This window comes from Sus scrofa, chromosome 2 (genome assembly GCF_000003025.6).
Source record: "Sus scrofa isolate TJ Tabasco breed Duroc chromosome 2, Sscrofa11.1, whole genome shotgun sequence".
NCBI classification, from domain to species: Eukaryota; Metazoa; Chordata; class Mammalia; order Artiodactyla; family Suidae; genus Sus; species Sus scrofa.
In genome coordinates this window covers 102,311,771-102,337,410 of record NC_010444.4, presented here as the reverse complement: position 1 = coordinate 102,337,410, position 25,640 = coordinate 102,311,771, and the positions used below count along the sequence as shown (strand labels likewise).

The 25,640-nt window shown below is 41.4% G+C and overlaps 1 protein-coding gene across 2 annotated transcripts in view; it reads right to left on the bottom strand.

The window, feature by feature from the left end:
- RHOBTB3 (Rho related BTB domain containing 3) overlaps window positions 1-2,664 on the bottom strand; it is a 60,388-nt gene extending 57,724 nt beyond the window's left edge. The window contains exons 1-2 of one of the 2 annotated variants that reach the window (XM_003354222.5): window positions 2,043-2,664; window positions 1,635-1,860 (exon numbers count right to left, since the gene is read on the bottom strand). In XM_003354222.5, the coding sequence (XP_003354270.1) occupies window positions 1,635-1,860; window positions 2,043-2,044 (228 nt within the window). In that variant the 5' untranslated portion in view covers window positions 2,045-2,664. The remainder of the gene's footprint in view (window positions 1-1,634; window positions 1,861-2,042) is intronic. The other variant, XM_021084548.1, reaches the window with a different exon arrangement.

Genomic DNA, 25,640 nt, shown 5'->3' with positions numbered 1-25,640 from the left:
ACCTTATAAAGAGTAGCTCTACTATGTCTGAAGATCATAATAACCCAGAAAACTGTGCTTAGTTACAAACTCAAAGCCTTAAGCAGGGCCAGAGTCTAACCAAATGTGATTAGCATAATAACACATAACAGCATACAACCAAAAAAAAAAAAAAAAATCAAGATCATGGAGTCAAATTTTAATGCATTTGGAAGATTTCATTTACTGAAATTCATAAGATCCCAAGTGTGGCTTTTTTGCTAAAGAAACAACATAAAAAAACAGGAAAAAGTTAATTGCTCAAAGAAAAAACAGAAAAGGTTATCCTAACAGCTTAATTCAGCTTATTTTATTTTCCCTACATTCATTTACTCTATTCACTCAACATTTGTTCAACTGAGGGTAGAACCAGTAAGTTTTCAGACTGTAACATCTTCCACAATTAAAGGACCCAAGTAAAAGAAGCACTTCATTTTCTTGCACGGATTGCAGTCAAGTTCCCTATCAATGCTTCTTATGATCAGTATCATCACTGTTATAATTAAGAATTTAACAGCATCCCTGTTATTGACAAAGTCTGTTTTTAAGTTATTTTAGCCTATTAACATAAACTTACTTTAGCCGAAAATTTATTTGGGCAAGTGATCTTTTTCTTCCTGTAATATGGTAATTTGCACAAGAAATGTTTCTATGTATATTTGTTTTAAAAGGTGTAGTACCCTATGGCCTCTAATTGAGTTTTTTAAATTGCTATTTAAATGTGATCTCACATGATGATAATTTACATTTTCTTTCTCAGGTATTAAACTTTTTCTGTTATAAAACAGTCTTTAGTTGCAATATAACTTCAATATCAGTACAGAATCAGAAACTTTCAATAAAGATTATATGGAAACATTCAAAATATAATGCTAGTGTGTACTGAAAACATTTACACATGTCGGGGAGTAGACTGCTTTCCCTGTTTATCACTCAAGAATTAGACTAGGAATTATCAACTTCATTAGAACTTCTTTTAATTATCACAAATTTCAAAGCTTTTTAAAATCCCAAAGCAGTATTAGTAACATTTCTGATTTATGAGTTACCAGAACAAATGGCTAGATATAACAAGAATAGCTGCATTATTAACACTGAAAACACTAATTTTTTTCAAAGGTGGACAGTGCTATAAATGAGTCATTTAAAATTAATTCCCAGTCCCTCTTTCCCCCTCCTTTCCAGGGGTCCTATTTCTGAGCTGCCCCAGTGAAAGGTATTTTTGCTGTGCTGAGCTTTCAGAGAGCTTTATTTTTAGAACACTAATATTACTATATCACCCACTGGGTAGCATGAAAAAACATTGCTCTCTGCTGGTGAAACTTAGTGACCCTGTCCCTTGGGGTTGGGACATTCAACTGTCAGCTGTCTACCAAGGGACAACCCCCACAGCCGATAAGTGTGGCACTTCACATTGCCACTGGGGCTTTTTACCTTCTGAGAGTGTTCTCTGACTAGGCTGGCCCCTGCCCAATGAAACGGAGGACCAAAGATGTGCCACGAAATGTTTAAAAACCATCCAGGTGACGCCTAAGGTCCATACTCATGAAAGGGGAAAGGGGGGGGGAGGAGAAAAGCTCCATCAGCATCTGAACAAAGCAGTTGCAGCCCCTTACCCAAACGGGACAGTCGTGGACCACTAGCTTGACATTCCCAAACGCGCTGGCCTGATACTCGGTGAACACAGGACGTGCAACCGTATTGGTCGCGTTCAGCAATAAGCTGCTTTCGTCCCCTGAGACCAGCGGGCTTCTCCCCAGGTAAGTGCGGATGAGCCCCGACGGCCGATTGTCCTGATGAAAGGCGTCCCCCTCGTTCCCCAGCGCCACGATGTGAATGGACCTGGAGGACAGAGACAGGAATGAGGGGGGGAGCAGAGGCGCGTGGTCAGCGCAAGGATCGCTTTCATCAGAACAGGAAGTGTGGGGGACAGCGCGAGGCGAGGATGGGCACGAGCCCCTCGCTCAGGGGCGCCCCGCACGCGCTGCGGGGGACACAATAGCAGGACCGCGATGCGTACGTACATGATCTCAAATTCAAGGGCAGGGCGGCGATTCAGAGAAAAGCGGGTCCTCACTGCCTCTCCGGGCCCGTCGGCGGCGTATTTTCCCGCAGTCAGCTCATCCCGGGCCGCGTTCCGGTAGCTCGCCTCCACCGCGGCGCGGCCGAGGCAGAGCGGGCCCGCGAGAGCCAGCCAGCCAGCCAGCGAGACTGGGGGCCGGGGGCGTGCGAGTGGGGCGGTGTGAGCGCTGCCAGCCAGTCAGGAAGTGCCCGGGAACATCCCGGGCGGCCGTGCCGCCGCCACTGCCGAGAGTCGCCGGACGCCGCAGCCACGCTCCGCCGCGCGCTCTCAGCCGGGCAGCTGTCGCCTCTTTCTGCTGCTGCTCCTCCTCCTCCTGGCCCGGAGCGGGTGAGGAGAAAAGCTGGGCCTCCGCCCCCTCGGCGGGCCGGGCGGGCCGGGCGGGCGGGAGCAGCACGTGCCGGCCTTGAGGGTCGGGCGGACGCGGGGGCCGTGCTCCCCGCTGAGGCCCGGGAGCCCAGGGCCGCCGCGGCCGGATACAAAGGAGCGGTCTGCGCGGGGCGCGGCAGAGTATAAATTAATAAATACAACGCCCCAGTCCGAGAGCTCCCGATCGCCAATCCGCCTGCAGCAAGTTTGTTCAACTCGAAAGGCTGTAACCAGAGCCAGGGAAAGGGGGGTGGGGCGGTGAGGCCCCTGCTCCCTTAACACTGGGAAAAAAGAGGTGAGGGAAGCGAGGGATTCAGCCCGCTGGCCGCTCAAGCAGCCCAATTTTTCCCCCTCTTGGCCTTGACCAGAAGTGTTTTACCACGTCTGCCGCTTTGTCTTTTGTCAACATGTACTACAGCTGCTTTCTAGAATCATACTGGTGAGAAAAAAATAAATAAAAGCCAACATTCACGCTAGTACAGAAAGGGTTCTTTGTTCACACACCAATTAATTCGCTAATATCGTTTCGGGTGGGGGGGTGAATTATTTACGACTCCAAGCTATATTTGGCATCTTTTACCAAAAATTGCAAGGGTTTTTGTTTATGCGTTTTCTGTTGAGGTTCCTTATTGTAATAGTTTTAGAAAGTAGTTATGTGTGGGTGTTTAACGTGTTTACAAGCTAAATGCTAGTGCACATGGAGATTTTTTCATACACATTATGGCTACGTGTTTAATAATAAATAGCTCCTCAGACCAACTGAAAAATAATAATCATGCTAGTGCAAGGATACGTCAGATTCTTTCATGATAACGCCCTGAACTAAAGGTTGTGAATGTCCCCAAAGGGCCTCAAACTACCTCAATGCAAATGAACCCTGGAATCCACTAATTCCAAGCAGGGCCAGAGTTTACTCTGGGGCTCTGCTTCTACATAAACATGAAAATTCTTGCAAGTGCTCCGTGTTGAAAGAGGTCTTGTTTATCCATTTATTTATTTAGCCCTACTTTAAAATGTTGCTGCGTCTTTTCTCAACAGGGCTATTTTGAGGGTATGAAACAGGAGGTCCTGAGTAGGGCAGTGAAAAGACTAGGATAAGAGGCCCTTGGAATGTGAACAGCGTTTTATTATGGGCCCTAGTTGCTCAGTTGAAAGGACTTTCATAGTTCTCATGCTTAGATAGGGTATAATAGGAGGTGTTCTTTATGTAGTCACTGGTTTTTTAAAAATCTCATTTCCGTTTCACTCAGTGTAATTTCTCTTTTAGTCTTTAGAACCTAAATCACCTGAAATATCGAAGAGTATCACATCACTTTCTCTTGGGTCATCAATCCCCTCCTATAACCACAAGTTAAAAACAAAGACACTGGAATGGGTGAATGGATAAAGAAAGTGTGGTATATACCTACAATGAAATATTATTCAGCCTTTAAAAAGAGGAAAATCCTGTCCTATGATATAACATGAAGGAATCTTAAGAGCAATAAGGTAGTCATAAAAAGACAAAGAGTGCATCCCTCCACTTACATGAGGTGTCTGAGGGAGTTAAGTCTTAGAAAATGGAATGGTGGTTTTGAGGGGAGAAGAAAAGAGAGAGTTCAATGAGTACAGAGTTTGCGTTTTTTAAGATGAAAAATTTCACAGATCTGTTGCAAACAAGGTGCATATAGTTGAAACTACTGTAATGTATAATTTAAAATGAAGATGGTAAATTTTATGTTTTGTTTGTTTGTTTTAGAGCCACACTTGTGGCATATTGAGGTTCCCAGGCTGGGGATCTAATCAGAGCTGTAGCTGATGGCTGCCACAGCCACAGCAACGCCAGATCTGACCCTCGTCTCCAACTTACATCACAGCTCACAGCAATGCTAGATCCTTAACCCACTGAGCGAGGCTGGGGATAGACCTTGTGTCCTCATGGATGCTAGTCAGATTCGTTTCCACTGAGCCATGAAGGGAATTCCCAAATGTTGTGTTTTATGTTTGTGTGTGTGTGTTTTGTTTTGTTTTGTTTTGTTTTACTGAAGAAAGAGAGTTGGAGTTGCTAGGAAGTGGCAGAAAGGAAGACAGCATTCATTTTTGTCATCAGTTATTAGTATGTGAGTAGGCCTGTGCTGAGTAGGCGGGGGATTCAGTCTTTGGGAGTTCTCGCTGTGGAACAGTGGGTTAAGGATTTGGCGTTACCACAGCTGTGGTGTAGGTTGCAGCTGTGGCTCGGATTCCATCACTGGCTCAGGAATTTCTGTATGTTGCAGCTACAGCCAAAAGAAAAAAAAAAAAAAAAAAAGACTCAGGCCTTACCCTTGAGAAGCTAAATCTATTATTAATGGTCCCTATATTGTGAATATTTATTTATTTTATTTATTTTATTTTATTTTTTTGTCTTTTTGCCATTTCTTGGGCCGCTCCCGAGGCATATGGGAGGTTCCCAGGCTAGGGGTCTAATCGGAGCTGGAGCCACCAGCCTACGCCAGAGCCACAGCAACCCGGGATCCAAGCCACGTCTGCGACCTACACCACAGCTCACGGCAATGCCAGATCGTTAACCCACTGAGCAAGGGCAGGGATCGAACCCACAACCTCATGGTTCCTAGTCGGATTCGTTAACCACTGCGCCATGACGGGAACTCCCCTATATTGTGAATATTAATGCATCCAATCCTTTAAAAAAATACTGGTTCCTTAAACATTATAATACAGGCATATGTATACTCAGTAATAGGGGTAGGAACAAAATACAAGGGTAAAGTTCAGTGAACATTAAGAGGCGATCTGTTTCTTCTGTGTAATCAGATAGTTCATAGAGAAAGTAACCATTGTCTTAGGTCTTAAAAGATGGGGAGGAGTTTGCTAGATTTGGAAGAAGGGGAGATTAGAAGTATTGGAAGGAATGGAGAGACATTTGAACCATATGCAGAAGTGAGAGGTGTGTAAGATTGTGGCTGGTTCAGGGAACAGCAAAAGCTAAAATTTGGGCTGCTATTCTGACTCCTTTATTACAGCAGGCAGGAAAGAGAATAGTAGAGGCTTGCCAAGAGATTTCCAAAGTCAGATCTGTGATACTCAAGTTATAGATTAGGAATCCCTAGACCAACCACTGTAACTATGACAAAGCCTGGCTAGATGTTCACGGAACCCATTTTCTCTTCCAGGACCCATGGCTAAACTACATTTCCCAAAGTTTTTGCATGTAAATAGGGCCATGTGACTAGTTCTCAGTTGTAGAATATGATTCCGCTGAACAGTTAAGAGGTATACCTTTTTCTCTTTCTTTCTTTTTTTTTTAATCTCTCCATCCATCCAGTACTTGAGTGAAGCCAGGTCACCCTTGAATCCATGTGTTTGAATTTGTTGATCCGCAGTGTGGAAAAAGCCTGAGTCTCTGCATGACTAGTTAGAGCAGAGTCTCCTCACAGCATATATTGTACTGTGAATGTAAGTGAGTAAACAGATCTTTACCGAGTTAAGCCAGACATTTGGGGGTCAATTATTACAGCAACTAGTATTAACTATCTTGGTTAATACAATATCAGAGGTGGTCCATCTCCTGGTATCTTAAAGATTCTTTTCATAATTATGTCAAGACTACTTTTTTTTTTTTTTTTTTGTCTTTTTGCCATTTCTTGGGTTGCTCCCCCAGCATATGGAGGTTCCCAGGCTAGGGGTTGAATTGGAGCTGTAGCCGCTGGTCTACACCAGAGCCACAGCAACGTGGGATCCGAGCCGTGTCTGCAACCTACACCACAGCTCACGGCAACGCCAGATCCTTAACCCACTGAGCAAGGGCAGGGATCGAACCCACAACCTCATGGTTCCTAGTCGGATTCGTTAACCACTGCGTCACGACGGGAACTCCCTGTCAAGACTACTTTTAAAATAATTATTTCACTTTTATTTACAATTTTTATTTGGTATATATTTTTATAGTTTCCCTCATGAGTAGGATTAAGGTTTCTTTTTCTTTTCACTTTTCCAGGGTGTACATGTACAAAGTGGATTATCATATGTCCTCCAACCTCAAGGTCACTACAGAACAAACAAGGAAGGTCTTCCAGCACAAACAGTATGTTTTTCTATTTTTGTGGCTGGAATGCCACCATTTCATATTCATTCTGATAGATGTTCTTATCCCCAGATAAAATGTAGCCACATGTGATCATAAGGTATGTGTGAGGTAACTCAGTGAGGTATTACTGTCCCCAGATCATGACTATTAATCTATTAGCCTTTGAAAAATATGCCGTTCCTTAATGACTGAAGAGGAAGCAAGTGTTGGTAAGGGCAGGTCTGAAGAGCTAGGCTTGGCCTAAGATTTTCCAGCTGTTCAAAGGAAACTAGGTTTCCACAGAGGATCTTCAAGTCCACCTCAGGAGGTGGGGGAAAGATGCCTAGGGAGGTCTGAGTGTCTCCTCTCATCTCAAAGTTAGGGTGGTCTTGTTGGCATTTTTTTAAAAAGAAAAATATTAGCAGTTCATGTTTATTTTTATTAAATGAGGGAGTTTCTTTCTTTCTTTCTTTCACAGCCTCACCTGAGCCATATGAAAGTTCCCAGGCTAGGGGTCCAATCAGAGCTACAGCTGCTGGCCTACACCACAGCCAGAGCAACGCAGGGTCTAAGCCGTGTCTGCGACCTACACCACAGCTCATGGCAACGTTGGATCCTTAACCCACTGAGAGGCCAGGGATTGAACCCTCATCCTCATGGATACTAGTCAGATTCATTACCATTGAGCTACGATGGGAACTTCAAAAGAGGGAGTTTCTAATGTTAAAAACAAAAAATTAAGACTACTTATCTCGAACCAGGGTCTTCAAAGTGAGAGGCAGTAGTGGACCCCCGAAATTCCAGAAAAGGTATTTGAACTTTTTTTTTACAAACATGTATATTTTTTACCAAAAAAGAAGAAAAGTTGGAGTCCCCTGGAGGCCTAGTAGTTAAGGATCTGGGGTTGTCACTCTGTGGCTGGGGAACTTCAGCATGTCACATGCATGGCCAAAAAAAGAAAGAAAAAAAAAAAAAGAGGAAAGGAAATAAAGTCTTACTAATTTTCATTTTTATTTATTTATTTATTTTTGTCTACTAATTTTTTTAAAAAATTTTTATAGTTATTTCCCCAATACATTTTTTTTCCTACTGTACAGCATGGTGACCCAGTTACCCATACATGTATACATTCTTTTTTCTCACATTATCATGCTCCATCGTAAGTGACTAGACGTAGTTCCCAGTGTGTCTGCTAATTTTTAATGTGAGGCTTGGTAGTGGCAACCTACTTGATCCATAAGTGCACAGGCACCTAGCCTGTCCAGAGGAGAGGCTGGGAGCACAGCAGCACACTGTGGGGGAGGGGAGGCCCTCTCCTTTGTTCACTTTCAACATATTGTCACATGTTGCCATTTCTGATATAACTGAATGGATTTATCCCTGATATTTAAGTAAACTATTGTAGCAGGCTCAATGGAGACAATGTTAATGATGCAAGAACAGGCAAACACAATGGGCTGAGCTGATGTTTCTGGCACCCTTTGGGAGCCCAAACTGCAAGGTAAAAAGCTAATGACTAATCAGATCTGACAGGAAGTTGGCAATAATAGTTTAAATTATTTAAAAAACTGTTTGAATTTATATTGTCTTTTGCTAACATCAACTTCACCCAAATATGTATTGTTTAGTAGATAATGATATTCTGAACCGATCGCAATTAGCTAGCCACTTAAAAACTTGACATCCAATCTCGAAGATAAAGCTCAACAATATTTCCAGCATATTTAAGGAATGCACAATTCAAGCTAATACCTTAAAGAAAACTCACCAATTGTAAATGCTATGAAACCTTTTCTGAGTTTCCTTAACAATGAAAAGTCAAAAAAGTAACACACCACTGGGAAAATAGTTTTCTTTTTGTGAAAATAAAAATGTTTGAAATAGCACATGGAACACAAATGAAAAAAAAAAAAAACTGCATTCCTTTGACAGCAAATACCTTGAGAATATGCATATAAAACACTGCTCAAGACCCAAAGACACAAATATTGGAACATGTTACACAATGCGGGGAGTTTACTATAATGTTAAACTGAAAGTACAGATGTTTTTAATATGTCTCATGTTGTGGTATTTGATAGATTCTGTTTCAGGGTGGCATTTACTAGATTGGGTTTCAACAATGAAGTACATTTTAAAATGACAATTCTGTTAGCTACTAAAGGAAAGCTAGAGTTGAAAATATATTCTTTCTCTTCTACATCTTTCAAATTCTTTCTCTACTACATCTTTTAAATTTTCAACAAAAATTGACTTAAAAAAATCTATGTTGAAGTCCCATCATGGCTCAGCAGTAAAGAATCCAACTAATATCCATGAGGATGCAGGTTCGATCCCTGGCTCCACTCATTGGGTAAGGGATCCGACGTGCCGTCAGCTATTGTGTAGGTCAAATACACATCTTGGATCCTTCGTTGCTTTGGCTATGGCATAGACCGGCAGCTACAGCTCCAATTTGACCCCTAGCCTGGGAACTTCCAAGTGCCGAGGGTGTGGCCCTAAAAAGACCAAAAAAAAAAAAAAAAATCAATGTTTTTTGTGTAACAACTGATGGGAAAGCAATTTTTTTTAAAGAAAGGAAGGATTCCAAGCTAAGGTTACAGTGAGAGCAACCACATGAAATTCATTTGAGTTATATCTTGTAGGCAGTTATTCCAGCAAAGAAGCTGGAGCCAGAAATGGAGATTAATTTTGTGAAAACAAGATTGTATAACCGTTTTTAAAATTTTTCTTCACTTTTCTAGTGAAGAAATATAACACACCTATGGAAAAGGGCATAATACCTATGCACATCGTTAATAAATAATTATAAAATAAACATTCCTAAGCAGTCTTCCAGGCCAGAAAATAGAGGACATAGAGCATGCATGCAAGGGTGACACCCCCCCCCCGCCCCCAACACATGTACCTGATGCCCCTCCTCAGTTACTGTCTTCTTTTTCTTCAGGATAATCATGAGCCTGACTTTCATAATGATTATTTTCCTTCTAGTTTTTACTACCTACATGTGCATTCCTAAACTAATATTTTGTTTTTCCTTTTCTTTGAACTTTATGTAAGTGGGGTCATACTGAATACCTCTTTTGTGTCTTGGTTCTTGTGCTCATCATCATTTGTAAGATTCATTTTTGTTGATTTAGCTGTGCTTTGTTCCTTTCATTCCTTTTTATTTCTGAAGAACATCCAATGGATAGATAAATAAACATTTACTTATGCATACCATTGTAGATGGCCACGTGGGTTATTTCTAGTTTGTGATTATTACAACCAAAGCTGCTAGGACCACTCTTGTTTTAAAATGTAGTGTCTTAGGAGATCCTGTCGTGGCACAGTGGTTAACGAATCTGACTAGGAACCACGAGGTTTCAGGTTCGATCCCTGGCCTTGCTCAGTGGGCTAGGGATCCGGCGTTGCCATGAGCTGTGGAGTAGGTTGCAGATGTGGCTCGGATCCCAAGTTGCTGTGGCTCTGGCGTAGGCCAGTGGCTACAGATCCGATTTGACCCCTGGCCTGGGAGCCTCCATGTGCCAAGGGAGGGGCCCAAGAAATGGCAAAAAGATAAAAAATAAATAAATAAATTAAATTAAATTAAATAAAATAAAATAAAATAAAATAAAATAAAATAAAATGTAGTTTCTTAGTAGTTATACTAGGTCAGAGGGTATGTGTGTGTCCAACTTTGGTAGATATGCCCAAGTGATTTTAAAGTGGTTTTAAGTGTTATACTCCCAACAGCAGGATGCAAGAATCCTCCCTTTATTCCTTAACATTTTTATATACACTTACCATATGCCAGGTATTATCTTAAAGGCTTTACAAATATTGGCTTGTTTAATTCTCATAACAATCCTATTGAGTAGGTTCTATTACTATCCTAATTTACAGGAGAAAAAAGTGTGGCATAAAGAGGCTAACTTGCCCACAGCTATACAAGTAGTGAGAATCCAGGAGCTGGGATTCTAACTTAGACAGTTGGCTTCAGGATCTGTGCCCTTATCCACTGTGGTGTGTTGATGTTTGAAAATATTTGTGGGAGTTCCCCTCATGGCTCAGTGGAAATGAATCTAACATCTCTGAGGACACAGGTTTGATCCCTGGCTTCACTCAGTGGGTTAAGGATTCAGCATTGCCATGAGCTGCGGTGTAGGTCACAGACACAATCAGATCCCGTGTTGCTGTGACTGTGGTATAGGCTGACAGCTGCAGCTCTGATTCAACCCCTAGCCTGGGAACTTCTATATACCATGAGTGTGGCCCTAAATAGACCAAAAAAAAGAAAGAAAGAAAATATTTCCTTTTTACATAGTTTTTGTGATTGAAAACAATGCATGTAACCTATAAGAACTCTGATATCTTATAGGATTTTTTAACCCCCTTGAGTAACAGGCAAAATGGAAATGTATCCATCAGATTCACCAAAATTTTTGCATAATGAGTGATGAGACTGGAAATTAAGTATGATTTAGTAACCCAGCTAATGAAGCAGTTCTTCCATTTCAACACCCATATCTTTGCGAACCCTTTTCAGAGAGCCTTTAAAGAAACTGAACATAAAAGCAGACATCTGCATTGCTATATCACAGAATGTTGAACCAAGATTTTTAAAATAATGAGGCATATTCAATTATTGTTCTGCCTAAAAGGTTTTGCTAACAATAACATTTCAGAGAAAAATATACTTTGTATTATTAGTAGTAATTAATTTTTAAATTATTTAAAATATGATTTATTTCATCTTTATCTCACCTATTGAAAATGTTCTGTTTCACTATGTTTTACTATATTCATAATATTTAACAGTAATATATGCATGTCATTATAAAAAGATATTGGGGGTTCGCTCAGAATTCTTTCCAGTAGGGTGCTCAGTCAAAGAATGTGGAGAATACTAGTCTGGTGTCGAAAGTTGTGCCTCAGAAAGCAAGCTCAGGATTCCATAGTCGAGTCTTGGGCTACCCAGAGGCAGAACAGGGCATTGGGCTGGCTGCTGCTGTGAGGGAGTTTGTGAGAAAGGAAGTGAAGGGGAGATAGGAGAAGGTAACACAGAGAAACGGCAGACCTACTGGCCTTGAAATCAGCCCAGTGAAAAATGTATTTCTATTGTGTTAACTAATCTAATGAGAGATAAACTTTGCAAATTTATGTGAAAATCACAAAATTCAAGTTTTTTGTTTTTAATGAGAGTTTGCAGTACTTCACATAGAGTAACCTAAGCAAAGTCATGTACCAGGGTCAGTAACCACACAGACCTAAGAAACATTGACTTAACTCATTTGATTACCTGGATACTTCTTCCCAGAGAAATGGCCAACAGTTCTCTTCTAAACAATAAGGCTGCAGTATTATCGATTCTGTTTGGAGAAGCTAAAGTGAGAATTCAGAATGTTATTTATGTGCAAAATCCAACTTCCCTAAACTCTTTCAGAAAAGGTCTAGGAGTTCCCGTCGTGGCGCAGTGGTTAACGAATCCGACTAGGAACCATGAGGTTGCGGGTTCGGTCCCTGCCCTTGCTCAGTGGGTTAACGATCCGGCGTTGCCGTGAGCTGTGGTGTAGGTTGCAGACGCGGCTCGGATCCTGCGTTGCTGTGGCTCTGGCGTAGGCCGGTGGCTACAGCTCCGATTAGACCCCTAGCCTGGGAACCTCCATATGCCGTGGGAGCGGCCCAAGAAATAGCAACAACAACAACAACAAAAGACAAAAAAAAAAAAAAAGAAAAGAAAAGGTCTAAAATGTTCTTTGTTTGAACTTATATTAACCACCCACATCCACCATTGTGCCAATCATATTTTTCAAACAGTTGTTGTTTTTCAGTTAAACTGTAACTTTAAAATGCCAGGACAGGAGTTCCCCTGGTGTTGCAGAGGGTTAAACATTTGGTGTCGTCACTGCAGTTGCACCAGTCGCTGCTGTGCCTCGGGTTCAGTCCCTGGCCCTGGAATTTTTGTATGCCATAGGCACAACCTAAAATTTTTATTTTTATTTTTAATTTTTTTGTCTTTTTTTTAGGGCTGCACCCTCGGCATATGGAAATTCCTAGGCTAGGGGTCAAATCGAAGCTGTCTGCCAGTCTACACCACAGCCACAGCAACACGGGATCTGAGCCACATCTGTGACCAATACCACAGCTCCTTAACCCACTGATCAAGGCCAGGGATTGAACCTGTGTCCTCCTGGATACTAATCAGATTCATTTCTGCTGAGCCACGACAGGAACTGCAAAAATTTTATTTATTTATTTATTTTTGTCTTTTCTATGGCCTCACCCTTGGCATATGGAGGTTCCTAGGCTAGGGGTCTAGTCGGAGCTGTCTGCCAGTCTACGTCACAGCAGCGCCAGATCTGAGCCGTGTCTGCGACCTACACCATAGCTCACGGCAACACTGGATCCTCAACCCACTGAGCGGGGCCAGGGATCGAACCCACCACCTCATGGTTCCTAGTCGGATTCGTTAACCACTGCACCACGATGGGAACGCCTACATTTTTTTTTTTTAATTAAAAGATTTGGGTGTACCTGTTGTGGCTCAGGAGGTTAAAAACCTGATTAGTATCCATGAGGATTTGGGTTCAATTTCTGGCTATGCTCAGTGGGTTAAGAGTCTGGCATTGCCCCAAGCTGCGGGATAGGTTGCAGATGTAGCTTGGATCCCTACGTGGCTGTGGCTGTGGCATAGGCCAACAGCTGCAGCTCTGATTCAACCCCTAGCTGGAAATTTTCCTATGCATGAGTGTAGCCCTGAAAAGACAAAAAAAAAAAAAAAAAAAGAAAAGAAAAAGAAAAGTTTTTTGTAATTTAAAATAAAATAAAATGCTTAGAACATATTTTCCTTGGAATCAGAATTGCCTGTTTCTTACCAGTATGTTTCAAAGGTTTGAACTTCAAAGAAACCTGGTTGTTTGGCCTTTAAAATGCCTGCTCTGTTATTTAGCCTTGGGAAAATATTTGTACAAGTTATCATAATCAAGCACTATTGATTGTGTCATTTATTTATGCATAATATTGTGTAAAGTCTTTCATTTGTGCCATACAGAAATATAGAATATTAGATTTAAATTGTGTAATGCTTTACTGATAGATCTCTTTTTTGAAGAACTCAGAATACATTAAAAAATAGATTATTTTCAATATTCCTATCATTTGGCTCTAGTTTTGTTTGTTTGTTTCTTTATTTTATTATTTTTGTAATGTCTGCACTGAACGTATATGGAAGTTCCCAGGCCAGAGATTGAATCTGAGCAGCAGCTTTTGGAATGCTAGATCCTTTAACCCACTGTTCTGGGCTGGGTATCGAACTTACTTCCACAGTAACCCAAGCCGCTACTTGAATCAGGTTCTTTTTTGGTTTTGGTTGTTGTTGTTGTTTGGTTTTTTGGTCCTTTTGCCTTTTCTAGGGCTGCTTCCCATGGCATATGGAGGTTCCCAGGCTAGGTGTCTAATCAGAGCTGTAGCTGCCAGCCTACACCAGAGCTACAGCAACGTGGGATCCGAGCCGCATCTGCAACCTACACCACAGCTCACAGCAACGCTGGATCCTTAACCCACTGAGCAAGGACAGGGATAGAACATGAAACCTCATGGTTCCCAGTCGGATTTGTTAACCACTGAGCACAACAGGAACTTCTTGAATCAGGTTCTTAACCCAGTGTGCCACAGAGGGAACTCCTTGGCTCTAGTTTTAACTGTAATAAAAGTTATGCCATTTCCAGTGGTAAATCCCTGTTAAATCTTCCCCATCTCTTGTACTCCTTTTACCAGCCATGTTCAGGTGCATGCAACTCTGCCATGGCCATCCATCGGGCAGTACCCCAACTGGGGCATTTCACAATCATGCTTTCAGATGTCTCCTTTTTCATTCAATAGCTATCACAAGCTGCTTAATGTGACTTCTGTCCTCACACAATACTGATGATCCTTATTTTTCTAGACTTGCCTTTTACTTTTCACTCCTGAGTCTATAATCCTGTTTGCAGTTAAACTCTTTTTACAGTGAATAGCAATTAAAATTTTCTTAATGGTCTTTTCTTCTGAAGAAGGTCCTACTGATACCATTAAATATCAAGTTGGCAGCGTGTACCTTTGGAGAAGGGTCTTTCTGGCATTCTAACAAATCACCTAGCACATCTGAAGGATGTTGTTTTCTCTTCCTTTTTTTTTCCTTTTTTCCTGCTTTTCACTTTCTCTAGAGACATCCTGGGGCACATTTTTAATGACGTTGCTCTCCAAGCTCCTTTTTAGAGCCTGTTCAATTTTAAAAATCTAAATCTGGGACCTGAGAATTTTTTTTTTTTTTTTTTTTTTTTGTCTTTTGCCATTTCTTGGGCCGCTCCCGCGGCATATGGGAGGTTCCCAGGCTAGGGGTCTAATCGGAGCTGTAGCTGCCAGCCTACACCAGAGCCACAGCAACTCGGGATCTGAGCCTCATCTGCGACCTACACCACAGCTCACGGCAATGCTGGATCGTTAACCCACTGAGCAAGGGGGGATCGAACCCGCAACCCCATGGTTCCTAGTCGGATTCCTCAACCACTGCGCCACGATGGGAACTCCCAAGAATTATTTTTGATGGTTATTGTCTCCTCTCACCTTCAAATTAAAACATCTGGACTTGTGTGACTATTAGCATCTCTCCAGATGTACTACCAGTTTCTTCCCCCTCCCCTCCTCAGCACCATAGCCAGATCCTACCCCCTTTCTAACCGATAACTGCCCTAAGGGTCAATATGGTTTCTGATAATGAACGGGCTTATTCCATGAGCTTCCTCAAGATGTTCTAGTGTTGCAAGTTCCTGAGTTAGGACCAGGGTGAGACCAGGCAATTCAGTCTACATTAAAAAGCATTCTGGGAGTTCCCATCCTGATGCAGTGGAAACGAATCCAACTAGGAACCATGAGGTTGTGGGTTTGATCCCTGGCCTCCCTCAGTGGGTTGAAGATCCGGTGTTTCGGTGAGCTGTGGTGTAGGTTGAAGATGCAGCTCAGATCCCACATTGCTCTGGCTGTGGTGTAGGCCAGCTCTGATTGGACCCTTAGCCTAGGAACCTCCATACGCTGCAGGTACGGCCCTAAAAAGACAAAAGACAAAAAAAAAGCATTCAGATCTTTCTCAGTGAAGTGATAAATAGGGAAAACAAAAAGCAGAGGCCCTTCTGGACTAATCCCAGTCCCAAACAGAGCCTCTCAAGCTTTCCAGTGAATATCCCCAGAATGAGAGGTACTTGAGCAAAACCCTTAACAGCCCATCCCTAACCTCCCACCCTGACAGCAGTATAAGTTGCCCACACCACAAGCCCAGGATTTTATTTTTTTAGGTCTTCTCAAGGTTTTCCATAAGCCATATATATCGTTGCTGATTTAGTATAAAAATAAGAATTAAATTAATTACCAACACGAGGTAACATTAAAGGATGAGCCTTGTTTATAATGCGGCTTTTCTTTCACATACAGTGGTTTATTACCACGGAAACTGGCAAGTGTTAAAAAGGATTTATGAGATTCTGAGGAGGGAGAAAACTCTTTCCTTCTAGTGAAATCTGGAAAGAAAGGACATTTTGTTGAACTGGTTAGTTGAAAACTATCTTTTTGTGGGTGAAACAGAAGAATAATCAATAATTGTTATTAGAGTGTTCACTATGTTGGAAAAAAATCTTTTGTTTTTACAGGTCATTGTGTGTAACTCTTTAGAATTGTGGGAAAGGTCTATGATTCTAGGAACAAAAAGAATGAGACACTCAGAAATGTTCAACCTGGTATAATCCAAGAGGCAATGAAGTATAACATAATACAAAAAATACGAAAGAGACAAAAAAAACCCCAGTTTCCTTTGCTTTGTTTTGTCACAAGCAGTTCAGTACAGACTAGCTCTGTGCTTAAAATGGAACAGTCTGTTACTCTGTTGCTACCCATGAACAGTCATAAGTTGTACACAATTAGTAACTCCCCATGCTAGACTCTAGAATTAGGAGGCATTTTCAGCCAGTGTATTTTATTAACTCACTATGATTTCAAATAAATTACTCAGTCCTCTTGCATTAACGATGATTACAGTGTTTCGCTAACGACTCCTTCATGGTCTCATAGATTTTTTATTGCAGGAAGTCAAATTGATTTAAATAGAGTCCCTGTTCTAAACAACCATGCTAGAAATGTCATAGGGAGAAGCCAGCTGGGCTGCTCAGGCTTGCCTCAGAATGACATTGCCTCAGCCAAGTCACATTTTCCAGGGCTCATTCCTTGGTTTTGCAAGTCCAAAAACTATTTTGTCAAGGTGCCCGGAGGTGATCATGCTCAAGGGATGAGGCTTGTGCTAACCCAATGCACAAGAGGCCAGTGTGTAAACTAGGATACCAATTTGTTCATTCATAATGAGAAGGTTAGCTATCAAAGGGCCTAGAAATCTAGGCTATGTGGCCAACACCTTCTTTTCCCCTTAGGAAAGTCTGCATGGGAATCCCTTTATTACCTTTTCAGTTCAACAGACATTTATTAAGCACCTAAGGTGCAGGCCATTTTGATCTTAAGGATGTTTGGGGTATATAAACATTTTACTTACAATTACAGCAGCATTTTAGTATTAATGGAGATATTATTTTACAGAGTAAACTCCATTAAGCCAGTTTATGCCTTGATCAGATTTCTAAAGCTTCCTCTTCTGATTGGCAGGTTCAGCCTTTTTAGAAGAGACTGATAGCTGTTCGCATAATGGAATTAGCCACAAAGATCATCCAATAGCCACATTCAAAAAGCCACCCTCTAAATAGGGTTCTTAACTGAGCCTTCTAAGGGCTCTGATAACCTGCTGAACCAGTATGCAAACGACTGTGTATAATGCACATGTGTTTTTTACTAGTAGATTCTCTTATCAAGGAGTGACCTAAACACTTGTCTTCCAGAGCCAACCTGGCATCTAGGCCACCAATATCACCCACTACTCAATATCAGGGCATTTCTAGAGCAAATTCTTGAACATTTCTAGCCACTTTATTTATTTATTTGTTTTTGGCTTTTTAGGGCCGCATCCACAGCATATGAAGATTCCCAGGCTAGGGGTACAATCAGAGCCACAGCCGCCGACCTACGCCACAGCCACAGCAATGCCAGATCCTTAACCCACTGAGCAAGGCCAGGGATCAAACCTGCAACCTCATGGTTCCTAGTTGGATTTGTTTCCGCTACGCCACGAGGAGAACTCCCTGCAGCCACTGTAACCTAACATGCCGCATTCCCTGATATCCTTATTACAGGCCCAGCTACACCTTATCTTGATCACCTAGGTTTGCCTACGCTTTGCTTTCTGCCAAACCTTTCTAGTTTACCTTCTGGAGTTCCAGTTAGAGTAAAGGAGGGGAATCAGACCACTACTCCTCCATCCTCCTGAAGAACTTCTGTTCCTCTGAGATCCAAGAGAAACTATACCACCCCCCTCTCTCCGATTGCTGTCTTTTAGCAACCTTCCAGTCAACCCCCCTCCCTCACCCTCTTCCACATACACTGTTCACTATTTTTCTCTCCACTCCAGTAAGTCCACAGTCCTCCATGATGTCAATGTCCACACATATTATTCTTTCAGCATCTTAGTCCCTTCACCTTCTGTGACCTTTACATCTACTTCACTTCAACCCACCTTTCCCATGGTCAGATCACCACCTGTAACTGCTTCACCACTGAGCCATGCATTCCAATCGTCTATAACATGGACACTCAGAAAATCCCTCTGTCACTCAGATGCTCATGCTCTCAGAGAACCTCCACACTCTTGACCCTTCCACTTTCTCCCTCTCTGCTAGCCCTCTTCTGTCTTCATTTCTTTCCCTGGTAGTTTGAGATTTTATGGTACATCTCTTGTTTCTAATTTCACTTGCCTTGTTCTATTGTCCTTCAGTCCCAAACTCCAACAACCCTGAATCAATCCAGGTGACTGATTTTTTTCTATAACTATATCTGTGTTGCTAAAGTTTACTGAAGAAAAGCACAAAATTCTGCAGATAAAGGGTGCTACAAATTCACAGTCTCTCCATTTTCAATCAGGCATTCAATGCTGACTAGCAACCCTAGTTCACGCTGTTGTTTTCCAAAGTGGTCTGAGCCTTCTCACTGTCTGCCATGTCTGAGTGTGACATCTTCTCCCTCCCTGTCCTCCTTATGCTCTCTGTCACAGGGGAAAAGGATGCATCACATGGGGAACGCTCCTCAGCCTCCCACTGCTAAGCTGACACAATTATGTGCAGCTGCATGCAGCCTTTTATTTTCCTTCAGCCACAATTTAATACATATCCTTCACCTTATTCAAAGCTAGTCCCTTTGGTGGTGTGATGTATGCTGCCCCTTTTGATGTTGGAAGGATTGTGTGCCATCCGTTTCCCCTTTTTTTGTCCATGTCTTCAATATTAACCTCTCTACTGGGCTTTTTACTATTAGCATTTAAACATGTCTGCACTTCCAGCTACTATCCTTTCTTCCTCCTGTGACTGGAAGCAACTTTAAAAAAAAGTTTTGAGTTCTGAGTTGTTTGGTTCTTTCACTTGTCAGGACCTCTATGCTTGTCCACAATAAATTTTCTAGTGTTTTAAACAGACTTGTTTTAAGTACTACAAACTTGCTCTCCTGGAAAATGAGTGTGACTTTTAAAATTCACGTATTATACAAGTCCTTATTATTGAATGTTGTTTTCTTCTTTAAACTTTTAAATTATGAACTATACAGAAAGCAGAAGACGTAAATGTATAGTTTAATGAATATAAGACAAATGCTCATTTAGCATTTCTGATCAAGGAAATGCCCCCAGTCCACATGTCCCTTCTGGATCATTACCTTCTCACCCTTCTGGAGGTGACCACCTTTCTGAACTTTATGGTAATAATTTCCAACCCTTTCTTTATGAATTTAACTTTTCTTTGCCCATCAAGGCCTGCTCTTCTCCACTCTGACTTATATACTGGGAAACTAGCTCGTGTGAACTACATCAACAGGCACCTTTTCCTTTCTGGCTTTTAGTTGCATTTAGTCAATGGAGAGATCAGAGGGAGCAGAATGAGACAGGATATTTCTCTCCCTGGCTCCTCTCCTGTGGCATCTCTCCAAGTGCTAACTGGGCTGGTTTGGTCACCAACTGTATTCATTGGGGTTAGCCAGAGAAACAACCAGCATGCAAGTATTTGTGTGTGTGTGTGTGTGTGTGTGTGTACATATAAAAAACACTGTTATATATACATATAAATAAGAGAGAGAGATTTATTTTATCAATTGGATCATGTCATTGTGGAGGCTTGGTAAATCCAAAATCTGCAGGTTAGGAAAGCAGCCAGGATACTTGGGGAGGAGTGTAGATCAAGTCCAAAGATAGTCTGCCAGCAGTCTTTTTGTTTTTCATTCTTTCTTTTTTTTTTTTTTTTTTTTTTTTTTGCTTTGCTTTTTAGGGCCACACCAGCAGCATATGGAAGTTTCCAGGCTACAGGTCAAAATCAGACCTGCAGCTGCTGGTCTATATCGTTGTCACAGCAATGCCAGATGCAAGCCAAGTCTGTGACCTACACCACATCTCATGGCGATGCTGGATCCTTAACCCACTGAGCAAGGCCAGGGATCAAACCTGCATCCTCATGGATACTAATCAGGTTTGTTACTGCTGAGCCACAATAGGAACTACCAGACTTTTGTCTTTACTCATAAGGAGGTCAGTCCTTATTTCATTAAGGCCTTCAACTCATTGGATGAGGCCCACCAATATTATGGAGGGTAATCTACTTTATTCAAAACCCACTGATTTAAAATGCTAGTTTCAGAGTTCCTGTTGTGGCTCATCAGGTTAAGAACATGACATAGTGTCTGTGAGGATGTGGGTTCAATCCCTGGCCTCACTTAGTGGGTTAAGGATCCGGCATTGCCACAAGCTGCAGTGCAGGTTGGCCCAGATCTGGTATTGCTGTGGCTGTGGCATAGGCTTCAGCTGTAGCTCCGATTCGACCCCTAGCCCAGGGAACTTCCATATGCCACAGGTACAGCCATAAAAGGAAAAAAAGAAAAGAAAAGAAAATGTTAATTTCATAATTCAAGGGGGGAAAAAAAAACCCACCTTATCCGGAAGAAGTTTGGCTAAATATCTGGGGCACCATGGCCAAGCCAAGATGGCACATAAAATTAACCATCATACCAACCAAAGGCCACATGTCCTGTGAGATTTACCTTTTCTTGCAACTCTCTCCTGAGCTCCCTCTGTCCACCTCTTCATGCCTGTGGACCATATGGCTTCTCCTGTTATGAGCCCTAGAACACTGCAGCGTTCCTTATAGCTTTTCCTCAACCCTTTTCACACCTTTTATTAAACAATCCTCAATCGCTTGGTTTGAGTATACCAATGACTAGAGTATATCCAAGTATGCAATCTTAGAGCATATAGTTGCCTGCTTTTGAACTTAATGTAAATGGGTTCATGGTTTATGTATTCTGTTGAATCATCCTTCCCTGGTTCAGTGTCATTTACAGAAGTTTCATTCATATTGATATGTGTAAAAATAGGTCAATCATCTCCATTGCTGTATGAATTCTAGTACATAAATGTATGATGATTGATATGTCCATTCTAGTATTGATGAATATATGTATGGTTTCCAGTTTGGGGTACTCTGTGAGCATTCTTATACATGTACCTATGTGCACTGTGTTTTCTACAGTATATATGCAGGACTTAGATCACTGCACTATAAAATATGTATGCATTTAATTTTGTGAATAATGGACTTTCCAATGTGGTAGCTTCAGTTTACACTATGCTACCTAAGTGAGTCTGTTACACCACATATTCACTGAAATAATCATCTTGTTATTTTCAGACCTTTGAATTTTTGCCAGCTCCATTGGGAAGTCAGTCACTGTGATATTAACTTGCATTTCCCTGACAAACAGTAAGGTTGATTTTATTGGCCATTTGGATTTCTTTTCTGAGATATCTGTTGACATCTTGTCCATTTTTACCTTGGGTGGTCTTTTCTCCTTGATTTGAATTTCTGTGTTCTAGGTTATATAGTCCTTTATTGGCTCCATCTGTTACAAATATGCCTTCTCATTCTTTTATCTTTTCACTTGCTTCATTTTTTTGAATTTCTTTAATTTAATGAAGTCATTTTCATTAGTACTTCCTTTTCCTTTTTCTTTCTTTCTTTCTTTCTTTCTTTTTTTTTTTTTTTAGGGCCTCACCTGTAGCATATGGAAGTTCCCGGCTAGGGGTGTATAGAAGCAGTAGCCGCCAGCCCATGCCACAGCAACACCAGATCTAAGCCACATCTGCAACTTAAACTGCAGCTCATGGCAATGCTGGATCCTTTAACCCACTGAGAGAGGCCAGGGATAGAACCTGCATCCTCATGGATACTAATTGGGTTCTTAACCTGCTGAGCCACAATGGGAACTCCCAGGATTTCCTTTTTACTTATTATTATTATTATTATTTGTCTTTTTAGGGCTGCACCTGCAGCATGTGGAAGTTCCCAGGCTAGTGGTCAAATCTGAGCTGCAGCTTTCAGCCTACATCACAGCCGCAGCAACATCAGATCCGAGCCATGTCTGCGACCTACACCACAGCTCAGGGCAATGCTGGATCCTTAACCCACTGAGCGAGTTCAGGGATCGACCCTGCATCCTCATGGATACCAGTCAAGTTCATTACTGCTGAGTCAGGATATAAACTTCCTTTTTTAAAATTTATTTTTATTTTTCTTACTTATTATTGTTTGGCCACACCCATGGCATACAGAAGTGCCCAGATCAGGGATCAGACCTGCCCACAGCAGTGACAATGCCAGATCCCTAACCCCCCGAGTCACCAGGGAACTCTCAGTATTTCCTCCCTAACCTGAGATCATAATTTTCTTATCTGTATTATTTCAAAATTCATATATTTTACCTTTCATAGATAAGTCTTTCTTTTCTTTTCTTTTTTTTTCTTTTAGGGCCGCACCTGCAACATATGGAAGTTCCCACACTAGGGGTCAAATCAGAGGCCGGCCACAGCCACAGTCACAGCAACTCAGGATCTGAGCCAAGTCTGGACCGACACCACAGTTCATGGCAACACCAGATCCTTTACCCACTGAGCAAGGCCAGGGATCAAACCCGCATCCTCATGGATCTTAGTCAGGTTTGCTAACTGCTGACCACTGAGGGAACTCCCTCATAAGTTAAGTCTTTAATTGACCTTGAAAATGCTTTTGTACATGATGCAAAGTATATGTACAATTTTCTTTTCCTTCATATAAATATCCAGTTGTTCAAACATCATTTAATGAAAGACTATCCTTTGCCTGCTGCTGTGCGGTTCCACATATTTCATATGCTAAATGTCTATAAATGCATGGATCTGTGCTTTCCATTGGTCTCTTTGGCTATCCTGCCAATACTGCCTTAACTATTTTAATGTTAAGCTAGCTCTTCCATCCAATTCTACTTTTTCAAGAACTTGCTGTTCTTGATCTTTTGCATCTTCAAATTGTCAAGCCCCATGAAAAAAAAAAAATTGCTTGAGGTTTTAATTGGGATTGCATTAAGTCTAGAGTCATTTTAGGAGTTAGTCTCCCAGTTATTAACATAGTATATTTCATTGACGTAGATCGTTTTTAATATTTTTAATTAGTTTTATACTTTTCTCCATAGAGGTATTATGACTTTTTTTAGGTTTATTCTTAGGTACTTGATATTTTATACATTATTATAACATGAAATTTTCCCGTTTCCTCTTTTACCTGCTTGTTGTTGGTATATAAAAATACAGTGGATTTTTATACTGACTTTTGCCTTCAGCAACTTTGCTAGATCCTATTATTAATTCTAATAATTAAACCAAACTTCTTCAAAGGGTTGTTTACATGAGTCTCTCTTCCTCACATGCTACTCATTTCTCAACTTACTCCAATCTAGTTTTCATCCTCATCACTCCAGTCAGACTACTGTTTCCAAGGTCACCTGTGGCCTTCATATTGCCCAATCCAAAAGACTCTCCTCAGATTTCTCAAGACCTTGCAGACCTTTCCCCCACTTATGAAATGCCATCTTTCCCCTTATGTTACAAAGCGCTCTCCTTGGGTTTTTTGTTTTTTGTTTTCTCCTCTCTCTCTGTAGTCACTCTCAGGGTTATCTTGTTTGGCCAGTCTCTTCCATAATGGCATCTCTTAGGGTTTTGTCCTAGACCTTTTCTCTTCTCATACTATACGCTTTTCCTCCTGGAGCCCTTATATCTGTTCTCGTGGATTCTACAATTGTTTATACATTGATAATTCTCAAATTTCAAACTCTCAGACCCCATATTTCTCTCGTGAGCATCAGACCTGTGTATCTAGTTGCCTAGGCACCTTCTTCACTTGATAGTTCTTCAGGAAAATTACTCATAAAAGTTGGATAACTTTTTTCTCTTTTCTTTTTTTTTTTTTTGTCTTTTTAGGGCCACACCCGTGGCATAGGGAGGTTCCCAGGCTAGGGGTCTAATCTAAGCTGTAGCCACTGGCCTATACCACAGCCACAGCAACACGGGATCTGAGCCATGTCTGCAACCTACACCACAGCTCACGGCAACCCCGGATCCTTAAGCCACTGAGCGAGAGGCCAGGAATCGAACTCGCAACCTCATGGTTACTAGTTGGATTCATTTCTGCTCTGCCACAATGGGAACTCCCAAAGTTTGATAACTTTAACCACTTAAAAATAAATTTATGTAAACTCAGAATATATAAAACATGATTTATCCAAGACAAATAGAAAATAAAAATAATATAGAAACATAAAAAATCGGAAAAAGGGATAAAATGATCATTTACAAATGCCTGGGAATTCCAAGAGAATCAATAGGAAAATTATAAAGTAATAAGAGAATCAAGTAAGTTGATTGGGAACAAATGAATATATGTAATATACCCACATATGTAAAAGCAACATGCAGTTACAAAATATAGTAGAAGATCAGGGGAGTTCCCATCGTGGCTCAGTGGTTAAGGAATCCTACTAGAAACCAGGAGGTTTTGGGTTCGATCCCTGGCCTCGCTCAGTGGGTTAAGGATCCAGCGTTGCTGTGGCTGTGGTATAGGCCAGTGGCTACAGCTCCAATTAGACCCCCTAGCCTGGGAACCTCCAAATGCCACGCGTGCGGCCCTAGAAAAGACAAAAAGACAAAAAATATCTATCTATCTATCTATCTATCTATCTAGATTGATAGTAGAAGATCATATTCTATTTATAGTAGCAACAAATAGGATATAATCTTTTGGAATGCAGTTAACAGAAATGTATGAGACTCATATGAAGAAAACTAAACATTAGTAGGAAAACCAAAAGAACTGAACCAATGAAAAGGCATTCCCTGTTTCTCTGATTACTATTTCTAGGATAGCAAAATTATCCTGAAAATAGGGGCTTAAAACAGCCACCTGATATCAATTCTCTGGGTCAGAGATTTAGACAGGACACAGGAGGGATGGCTTGTCTCTGCTCCATGATGTCTGGGGCCTCGGGTGGGTAGACTCTGTTGGCTTACAGTGATGCACCTGTTTTGAGTGACCCAGCGACTTGGGGCTAGAATCATTTGGAGGCATCTTCACTTATATCTCTGGCAGTTGATGCTTACAGGGACTGGGACTTCAGCTGGGGGACAACAGGATGGCCCACATGTGTCCTCACCTTGTGGCTTCTTCACAATTTAGAGACCTTAGGATAGTTGGATTTCTTGCATGGTGGCTGAGGAATACAGAAGTCAGCATCTCACTGACAAGGAGGAAACTGCTTCACCTTTCATAACCAAGTCTTAGAATCCGCACAGTGTCACTTCAGCTGCATTCTTCTCCTTACAAATGAGTGACAAACTGCTCAGATTAAAAGGGAGAGGACATAGATTCCACTTCTTGGTGAGAGGAGTGCTAAGGCCACATTGTAGAAGAGCATGTGGTCTGGGAGATGTTGTTGCAGCATCTTTGGAAATGTAATCTAGCATACACCACACATGTTCTTGGATAGAACTTAACATCATGAGAATGTCAAGTCTTTATCAGTTAATGTGTAAATTTAAAGTATAATATCCTTACCCCACCCCCGACTTACATATAATTGTTCATTAATGTTTCTGATTTATTCATGTATTAATAGATTTCTTTT